The sequence below is a fragment of the Portunus trituberculatus genome, chromosome 2 (genome assembly GCF_017591435.1).
Source record: "Portunus trituberculatus isolate SZX2019 chromosome 2, ASM1759143v1, whole genome shotgun sequence".
Classification (NCBI taxonomy): domain Eukaryota; kingdom Metazoa; phylum Arthropoda; class Malacostraca; order Decapoda; family Portunidae; genus Portunus; species Portunus trituberculatus.
The window spans coordinates 2,233,529-2,243,528 of NC_059256.1; the positions used below are offsets into that span (position 1 = coordinate 2,233,529).

Below are 10,000 nucleotides of genomic sequence, written 5' to 3' on the forward strand. Positions count from 1 at the left end.
CTCGAAAAACATCCCCAAACTCCACCTAAACACTCAAAAACACCCCAAAAACACACCCAAACATCTCTGAAAGAACTTAAAACACCCCAAAAACACACCAAAACACACCCAAACATCCCTTAACAACTAAAACACCCAAAAAACCCCACAAATTCACCCATTTTTAAACACCCATTCACCCACAGCCTGGACGAAGGAGGCCACGCTGGAGTTAATGGAGAGAGTCACCCGCCAGCTGCCTCCCCCAGAAAAGGACAGCAAATCCTACCGGGTGACTTTGAAGAGGATCGATTGGGGTGCTGCTGCCTTGCCCGGAAGAAGTCCTGACTCTTGCAAAGCCCACTTCATGATGCTGTTCAAGAAGATTTCACCCTTTAAGTAAGTGTTTGGGTGGTGTTTGGAGGGTGTTTGGGGTGTTGCAGGGTTTTTGGGTGTGTGTAGGGTGTGTTTGAGGGAGTTAGAGAGTGTGTGTGTGGAGAGAGAGAGAGACAGTGTGTTTATGTATGTGAAAGAGTGAGAGAGTGTGTGTGTGTGTGTGTGTGTGTGAGATAGAGTGAGTGAGTTTGTGTGTGAGAGAATGTGTGCGTTTATGTTAGAGAGATAGAGAGAAAGAGTGAGTGAGTTTGTGAGAGAGAGAGAGAGAGAGACAAGAACTGGGATGTTTGTATATGTGAGAGAGAGAGAGAGAGAGAGACACAAGAACTGGGATGTTTGTATATGTGAGAGAGAGAGAGAGAGAGAGAGAGAGAGAGACAAGAACTGGGATGTTTGTATATGTGAGAGAGAGAGAGAGACGCAAGAAATTAGGATGTTTGTATATGTGAGAGAGAGAGAGAGAGAGAGACAGACAGACAGACAGACATAGAACCTAACCCACCTCACCCCACCCCACCTCACCCCATTCCAGAACCTTGGCAACAATCGTGGGTGAGATGATGAAGATGGTGACCTCTGGGTACCGTGATCGCAGAAACCGCCCCCTGCCTATCCATCGTTTCCTCAAGGACTTCTTCACTGAGGAACTCAAGGAGAAGGCCAAGAGGAACGGGGTGAGTGTCCGCCTGTCTGTGTGTCGCTGTTGTTGTGTTTTTTGAGGCTGTTTTTATATTGACGTTTTATTTGTTGATTTTGGTGTGTGTTTTGTGGGTTTGTGTTTGTAATGTTTAGTTGGTATTCCTGATCTCTCACTGCTGTTCTGTCCTCTTCTCTAATGTAAGGGTTAACTGGTACTCTCAGTCATTCGTCACTACTCTGTCCACCTCCCTAAAGAGTTAACCAGTACTCTCAATCCTTCACCACTACTCTGTCCACCTCCCTAAAGAGTTAACCAGTACTCTCAATCCTTCACCACTACTCTGTCCACCTCCCTAAAGAGTTAACCAGTACTCTCAATCCTTCACCACTACTCTGTCCACCTCCCTAAAGAGTTAACCAGTACTCTCAATCCTTCACCACTACTCTGTCCACCTCCCTAAAGAGTTAACCAGTACTCTCAATCCTTCACCACTACTCTGTCCACCTCCCTAAAGAGTTAACCAGTACTCTCAATCCTTCACCACTACTCTGTCCACCTCCCTAAAGAGTTAACCAGTACTCTCAATCCTTCACCACTACTCTGTCCACCTCCCTAAAGAGTTAACCAGTACTCTCAATCCTTCACCACTACTCTGTCCACCTCCCTAAAGAGTTAACCAGTACTCTCAATCCTTCACCACTACTCTGTCCACCTCCCTAAAGAGTTAACCAGTACTCTCAATCCTTCACCACTACTCTGTCCACCTCCCTAAAGAGTTAACCAGTACTCTCAATCCTTCACCACTACTCTGTCCACCTCCCTAAAGAGTTAACCAGTACTCTCAATCCTTCACCACTACTCTGTCCACCTCCCTAAAGAGTTAACCAGTACTCTCAATCCTTCACCACTACTCTGTCCACCTCCCTAAAGAGTTAACCAGTACTCTCAATCCTTCACCACTACTCTGTCCACCTCCCTAAAGAGTTAACCAGTACTCTCAATCCTTCACCACTACTCTGTCCACCTCCCTAAAGAGTTAACCAGTACTCTCAATCCTTCACCACTACTCTGTCCACCTCCCTAAAGAGTTAACCAGTACTCTCAATCCTTCACCACTACTCTGTCCACCTCCCTAAAGAGTTAACCAGTACTCTCAATCCTTCACCACTACTCTGTCCACCTCCCTAAAGAGTTAACCAGTACTCTCAATCCTTCACCACTACTCTGTCCACCTCCCTAAAGAGTTAACCAGTCCTCTCAATCCTTCACACCTTTCTCTGGCACACACTGGAACTCCCTGCCTGCTTCTGTGTCTCCACCTTTCCAAACTGAACAAGGGAAGAAGGGAACAAGGGGGAACCACACACTACAACTACTAGAATGACAGCAAGAGTCAATAAATGCCCTTTCTGAGTCTGTGTTGCCTGTGTGGTGACTAATGTGGCTTCTCTAATGCAGGATAACATGTTGAAGCTGGGACATCAAGCTTGGAAGGAGCTGCCAGTTGGGAAGAAGGAGGTTTACATGCAGAGCTACAAGGAAGAGTGCTCAAAGATTATGAAGAGGTGTGTGTGTGTGTGTTTGTGTGTGTTTTGAGAATTTTGAGATATGTGATGTAAGGTTTAATTGAAATATATGTAACTAATTCTCTCTCTCTCTCTCTCTCTCTCTCTCTCAGTGGCAGCAGCCCGACCAAAGATTCAGGTGTTAAGTTGCCTAAGGTGCCATATCAGGTTAGTAGTAGTAGTAGTAGTAGTAGTAGTAGTAGTAGTAGTCCTTCAAAAAGTCAATCTGGCAGTTTCTGAAGGCAAAAAGTCGCAAAAGTTCCAAATAATTGTTCTGATTCATGTTTTCATTTGACAAAAACACTAAATTTCCCACACCATGATGACTGAAGCAGGCCCACACTGTCACTGAATCAGGCAGCAGCTTGGTGTCTTAAATATAAAGTTTGTGTCAAGTGGGTCACTCCCCGCTCGCTGGTACAGATCCTTGCCACGGCTGCAGGACACCGTGGAGACAGCTTAGTCGCTCCATAACACTTGCTGCCATTGTGCCACATCCCACTGGAGATATTTAGTGGCAAATTCAACCCTAAGCTCTTGTTGCCTAGGGGTGGTGAGTGGCATCTGCAGGACTCAAGGTCATCGTGCAGGCAGCGTTGTACCGTCCTGACAGACACTTGCCCGAGCAGCGGAGGGTTTTGTTCTTTTAATTCCCTTGCTGTGATTTGAAGACAAGCATCCACCTGACACTTCACAGCATTTATGTGTGTGGTGAAGTTTGACATCCTCGCCCAGGCCTCACGTTGCCACCCCGCCGTGCATACGAAACTTTCCTATCCACTTCTGCATACATTTGATCCTTAGTCAGTCTTGAGTGAGTTGTGTGAGGCAGATATTGAGGTGATACTTTTCCGAATGTCTTGCTAATGACTGACAAATATCAACTGACAGTCCATCAACGGCTTTCGTGGACTGCTTGTACTTTAAACGTGTTCCCAGATGCATGATAACTCTCAGCAATCACTACGGTGCCACACTACAGGAAATGATCTTCAGGCCCTCGTGGAAGTGATCTGTTGTGGAGCCGCGAACAATTCATTGGCGTGTAGTGTGTATATATAAACACACACACACACACACACACACACACCACCAAAACACCCCCCAAAAAAACACCAATACATCAAAAACACACTAAAACATCCCAAAACACTCCAGAACAGTCCCAAAAGCACTCACAACACCCAAAAACACCTCTAAAAATAAACAAAACCCACAAATACACCCAAAATATCCATAAAACAAAAATACATCTCAAAACGCCCCAAAAACACCCAAAACACACCCAAAATGTCCTAAACACCCAAAAACACACCATAACCACCCAATATGCCCCAAAACATCCCTAAATACTCAAAAAACACACCAAAACACCCCACCAAAACAAGAAAACACCCCATAAACACCCCAAAACACCCATAGATACTCAAAAACCCACAATGCACCCCCAAGAAACCCATCAAACACCAATAAACATCCCAAGACACTGAATAAACCAAAACATACTGAAAACCCCTTTAAAATCACTAAAACCTCAAAAAACCCATTAAAACATCCCAAAAGCACACTGAAAACACCCCTAACATACCAAAAACCCATTAAAACACACCAAAACATACCAAAACCCATCTAAACACATCAAAACACACCAAAACACCCCAAAACCCACCAAAACCCACAAAAACCCTTAAAATCCCTTTAACGTAATCAAACCCCACAGATATGCTGGGAGAAGGAGCGGGACACCATAAAGACCCGCCACAGGAGCAGAACCTACTACTCGAACCTACCTGCGGAGAAACAGCTGCCATACATTACTGAATCGTTAAAATCAATGATGGAATTCGAGAAGGAGAAAGCGCGTTTAGCAGCATCCGATCCAGAATATCAGCCCCCTTCTCATCCGTCCCTGAGTAAACTGGACCTGAAGACATACCTGGAGGCTGTTGGGTGCCCTCCACTGGCCTCCACAAGGCCCTCAGTGGTGTTCTATAAGGAGGTGATGCAGAAGGGCCTCCTTGACAGTATCCCTGGGCTGCAGAAGATGGGGAAGGCTATGCAAATGTACAAGAAGTTAAATGAGGCAGAGAAAAATGTGTACAAGCTTAAATTTAGAAAGGTAAGGAGGAGGAGGAGGAGGAGGAGGAAGGAGACAGAGAGGAGGAGGAGGAAATAGACAGAGAGAGAGAAGGAAGGAGGAGGAAGGAGACAGAGAGGAGGAGGAGGAGGAAGGAGACGCAGAGGAGGAGGAGGAAGGAGACACAGAGGAGGAGGAGGAAAGAGACAGAGAGAGAGAGAAGGAAGAGGAGGAGGAGTAGATAAAGAGACAGAGGAGGAGGAGGAGGAAGGAGAGAGAGAAGAGGAGGAAGGAGACAGAGAAGAGTAGGAAGGAGACGGACAGAGAGGAGGAGGAAGAGATCAAGAGACAGAGAGAGGAAGAGGAGATAAAGAGACAGAGAGAGAGGAGGAGAAGATCAAGAGACAGAGAGAGAGGAGGAGGAGGAGGAAGAGAGAGGTAGAAGGAAGAACAGAGAAGAAAGAATATATTTAAGATTTGAAAAAGATTAGTGGAAGAAGAGGAGGAGGAGGAGGAGGAGAGAGAGGTAGAGAGATAAAAGGAGAATAGATTTAAGTTGAAATTTCATAAGGAGAGTGGAAGAGGAGAGAGAGAGAGAGAAGAGAGAGAGAGAACTTGAGATTTGAAAAGGTTAGTGGAAGAGGAGGAGAAAAGAGAGACAAGAGAAGAGAAATGGAGGAGAAGAGAGAAATAACCCCCCACACACACACACACACACCCCTCTCACTCTCACTTTCCCTCCCTCACAGGAACAAGAGGATTTCCAGGAGAACCTCAAGGAGTGGGCCAATGATCAGGATGAAGTGACTCTCTACGCTCTCAAGATATATAAAGATGTAATGGCAGGGTTTGCAATGGTGTGTGTGAGAGAGAGTGAGAGAGAGAGTGAGTGAGTGAGAGAGAGAGAGTTTTGTTTGTGTTTGAGTGAGGTTGTGTGTTTTTGAGAGTGAGAGTGAGTGAGTTTTGTGTGTGTTTGAGTGTTTTAGAAAGATTGTGTGTTTGTGTGTGTGTTTTTGAGAGTGTGTGAGAGAGATGGTGTGTTTAGGTGTGTTTTTTAATTAGAGAGAGAGAGAGTTTTGTTTGTGTTTTAGTGAGATGGTGTGTTTTTGAGCGAGAGAGAGAGAGAGTTTTGTTTGTGTTTTAGTGAGATTGTGTGTTTTTGAGAGAGAGAGAGAGAGAGATGGTGTGTTTTGTGTTTTTTTTTAATTAGAGAGAGTTTTGTTTGTGTTTTAGTGAGATTGTGTGTTTTTGAGCGAGCGAGAGAGTGGAGTGTGTGTGTGTTTGAAAGAGAAAGAGTGTGTTTTTTTAGAGAGAGAGATATGCAAACAGACATATATATACTAAAAAAAATATGAACCACACTCTCTCTCTCCCGCAGCCGCCAGGAAGGAGAACAAGACACACAAAGGCAGAGGATGTGTTCCCGTACAAAGAGGTACCCGATACATCATGTCCACGGTTTAGACAAGAGCCCTCACGACCCCCAGCCACCCCTTACCACCTCTTTGCCGCTAAGTTCAAGCTGACCGTCACTGATCTGTTGGGGTCGGAGCTGTTGGCGGCAACCAGGGAGGCTTGGAAATCGCAGAGTGTGGAGGTCAGGGAAGCGTACGCAGAACGGTGCCGTAAATTACACAAGAAGTATGCGGCAGAATTGAAGAGTTGCGTTCGAGACATGGAGCAGAAGACTCGCTATCTCTTCCTGGGATTCAATCGCATTCCGTTATACCGTTTCTTCGACAATTGTGACATTTTCGACGAGTTTCCGAACAGCGAGGAGTACCCAGTGTTTGTCAAGGCCTCGAGTGACCTGTTTGCATTGCCAGCTGCCACGAAGGAGGAGGAAAAAGACGTCAAAACTCAGAAAAAGAAGAAAATGTTGTCGCCAGTTTTGTTTACCGATCTTAATGCACCGCCAGGGTCAGATGAGGTCAAAGGTCAAAGGTCGTCAGTCACCAAACATCAAGAGGAGAGTGAAGAGGAAGAGGAAGAGGAGAGTGAGGAGGAGGAGGAGGAGTCACAGAGCTTGCCGACTTTCATATCGCCAATAAAGTTGCCTAAGGTACAGGAATTTTAGGTTTTTGTTTGTGTTTTGTGTTTTTTGTCTATATATGCACGCACACACACACACTTTCTCTCTCTCTCTCTCTCTCTCTCTCTCTCTCTCTCTCTCTCTCTCTCTCTCTCTCATATCCATCTCCTTGCAGAAGAAACCAACTACCACCACCAAGAAGGCACTCCCCCCACCCCCCTCTGATGATGATGATGAGGAAGAGGAGGAGGATGACGATGACGATGATGATGGTGGTGTGGCCCCCTCCTGGCGCTCTGGCCCCCCCACCCCCAATACCTCTGCCCAGCTTAAGGTGTGTGTGTGTTTGTGAGAGAGAGAGAGAGAGAGAGAGGGAGGGGGATGGTTTGAGAGAGAAAAAAAGGTTAATGGAGGAGAGAGAGAGAGAGAGAGGAGAGGGAGGATGTGTGAGTGAGTGACTGACTGAGTTTGGTGGGAGAGAGAGAGAGAGAGAGAGTGTGTGTGTGTGTGTGTGTGTGTGTGTGTGTGTGTGTGTGTGTGTGTGTGTGTGTGTGTGTGTGTGTTATCATTACAGTGGAGACTCAATGAGAGAGAGAGAGAACAAAAAAGGTTTATGAGAGAAAGAGAGAGAGAGAATGTGTGTGTGTGTGTGTATGCGTTTTGTGTGTGCGTGTGTGTATGTATGCCCATCTCTAAACGCCACAGAAGGCCACCACTGCCAGCCCCAAGAAGAAGACCACCACCACCACCACCACCAGCCCCAAGAAGAAGGCACCACCACCCCCGAAGGCGCCCCCTGCACCCCCTAGTGATTCTGAGGAGGAGGAGGAGGAGGATAGTGAAGAGGATGTGACCCCTGCCTGGCGCTCTGGTCCCCCCACCCCTGCCACACCTGCCAACCGTGCCTCGCCAAAGGTTAGAGTGGTGTAGTAGTAATGTGTGTGTGTGTGTGTGTTTCAGTGTTTGATCTGGTGTAGTAGTAGTAGTAGTAGTAGTAGTAGTAGTAGTAGTAGTAGTAGTAGTAGTAGCATATCTTTATAATGTCATCTTAAAAAATTCTCTCTCTCTCTCTCTCTCTCTCTCTCTCTCTCTCTCTCTCTCTCTCTCTCTCTCTCTCTCTCTCTCTCTCTCTCTCTCTCTCTCTCTCTCTCTCTCTCTCTCTCTCTCTCCACAGAAGGCCAAACAACAACGACAACGACAAGAGAGCAGTTCGTCAGGTTTCTCCGACACAGACTCCGATTAACGCCACCACCACCACCACCACCACCACCACCCTAGTAAATCTTTGTCACTAATCTCTCTCTCTCTCTTTCTCTCTGTTCTAAACGATTATGGGTGTTTCTGGTGAGTTTTGAGGTGTTTTGAGTGTTTTATGCTAGTTTTACACACACACACACACACACACACACACACACACAAGGCAGTTATTTAATTTTAAGGATGTCATTTGTAAACATTATTATTAGTATTAGTTTCTCTAGAAGCTTAAAATGTTCGTTTGAGTGTGAAAGAAAAAAAATTGTCTCTATAAATGGTTGAAATAATTCCATTTTTATTGAAGCTATTTTTATTTATTTATTTATTTTGTGTTTACCTTGTTAGAATGGTAAGAAGATTAATATTTTGTCATTTTTATTATTATTATTATTATTTTTATTTATTTATTTTTTTTTTCTAGGCTAAGAAATATTAAGGTGCTCAATTTGTCATAGTCTCTCTCTCTCTCTCTCTCTCTCTCTCTCTCTCTCTCTCTCTCTCTCTCTCTCTCTCTCTCTCTCTCTCTCTCTCTCTCTCTCTCTCTCTAATGTACCTTATATTAAAATTAATTCTACAATATTTAATTAAGAGGCAGACGACAAATGTGCTTCCAAGTTCTTTATTGCATCAACACCCTTACAGTACCAAGAACACATCAAACACACCCCCAACAAGGCCATTTATTGTGTTACATTGGTCGAAGATAGAAGATTTTGTGTTCTAAATCTTGCCTCTCACCACCACGACCAGCTGGGTTTTCAAGGGTGTGTCTCCTGTTTGTATTGTAGAAATGGTGTTGATCTGCCACTAGAACTACAAAAACACCCTTAACAACCTGTGTATTGTATTAAAAAAGCTGTGTTCTAAAATGCTGTACTCTCGTTATGACTAATTTGCAAGGCCACAGATGATTAGCGGAGTTTTCAAGAGTGTTTCTCCTGTTCATAATCTGGAAGTGGTGTTAATCTGCCACTAGAACCACAAAGACCCTTAAAAACTCTTACAATTTCAATTTGAGCCATTTAAAAGCATATTTCTCCTGATAATAATGCAGAAATGGTGTTAATCTATCAGTAGAACCACAAAAACACCCTTAAAAACCCTTACATTCAACTACAGCCATTTAAAAGTGTGTTTCTACTTTCAATAATACAGAAATGGTGTTAATCTATCAGTAGAACCACAAAAACACCCTTAAAAACCCTTACAACTTCAACTACAGCCATTTAAAAGTGTGTTTCTACTTTTAACAATACAAAAGTGGTGTTAATCTGCCACTAGAACCACAAAAACACCCTTAAAACCCTCACAACTTCAACTAGAGCCAGGGAAATGTTGAAAATCTTGTCCACTTGTCACCAGAACCACAGCAACACCCTTGGAGATGCAGTGTGACCTCAGGAGCCTTTGGGAAGCAGTGGTGGTGGTGGTGTGGTGCTGAAATGGTGTAGATTTGAAGCCACAAGATGCTGTAACCACCACCACCACTACCATTGTCTAGAGAGAGAGAGAGAGTGAGTGAGAGAATAATGTTGACTTATTATTAATGTGTACTTATATCACTACTACTACTACTAAGTGAATTGTAAGTGAATTAAGTGTTTTTTAATATTTAGTTTGTGTTTTTGTAAGTAAAATGATGAAATTTTTGAGGACAAAATGTTTCTTTTGTCAATAAATTGTAGAAATGTATGTGTGTTTGGATTTTTTTACCGTGTGTGTGTGTGTGTGTGTGTGTGTTAACCTGTCACAGTCAAAGAAGAAACAAGGACAGAGAATAGAAGGAGAGGAATAGAAACAAATGAAGAAGAAAAATAGAGAAAAGCAGAACACAGTAGCAGGGAAGAAACAAGAAGAGAATAAGAGGAATAGAAACAAATGAAGAAGAATAGAGAAAAGCAGAACACAGAAGGAGGAATGAAGGAGGGTCTTGGCACAGTCTTAAGGCAAGAAACAAGAAATGAGAACAGAAAGAGAGGAAGAAGAAAAAAATGAATAGAGAAAAGCGGAGGGAGGAGAAGCATTGTAGCCGACAGTAGGGAAAAAACAAGAAA

General features: G+C 44.1%; 2 protein-coding genes across 4 annotated transcripts in view; one reads left to right on the forward strand and one right to left on the reverse strand.

Moving 5' to 3' along the window:
• LOC123502096 (nucleolar transcription factor 1-like) overlaps positions 1 to 9,638 on the forward strand; it is a 10,452-nt gene extending 814 nt beyond the window's left edge. Inside the window, exons 3-12 of one of the 3 annotated variants that reach the window (XM_045251293.1) lie at positions 186 to 378; positions 908 to 1,049; positions 2,474 to 2,580; positions 2,694 to 2,748; positions 4,301 to 4,699; positions 5,407 to 5,514; positions 6,036 to 6,719; positions 6,865 to 7,023; positions 7,395 to 7,604; positions 7,864 to 9,638. In XM_045251293.1, the coding sequence (XP_045107228.1) occupies positions 186 to 378; positions 908 to 1,049; positions 2,474 to 2,580; positions 2,694 to 2,748; positions 4,301 to 4,699; positions 5,407 to 5,514; positions 6,036 to 6,719; positions 6,865 to 7,023; positions 7,395 to 7,604; positions 7,864 to 7,932 (2,126 nt within the window). In that variant the 3' untranslated portion in view covers positions 7,933 to 9,638. The remainder of the gene's footprint in view (positions 1 to 185; positions 379 to 907; positions 1,050 to 2,473; positions 2,581 to 2,693; positions 2,749 to 4,300; positions 4,700 to 5,406; positions 5,515 to 6,035; positions 6,720 to 6,864; positions 7,024 to 7,394; positions 7,605 to 7,863) is intronic. The other 2 variants (XM_045251304.1, XM_045251314.1) reach the window with 2 other exon arrangements.
• LOC123502117 (intraflagellar transport protein 43 homolog A-like) overlaps positions 8,408 to 10,000 on the reverse strand; it is a 20,483-nt gene continuing 18,890 nt past the window's right edge. Inside the window, 1 exon segment of the mRNA XM_045251335.1 lies at positions 8,408 to 9,443. The gene's annotated coding sequence lies outside the window, so the exon portion shown is untranslated.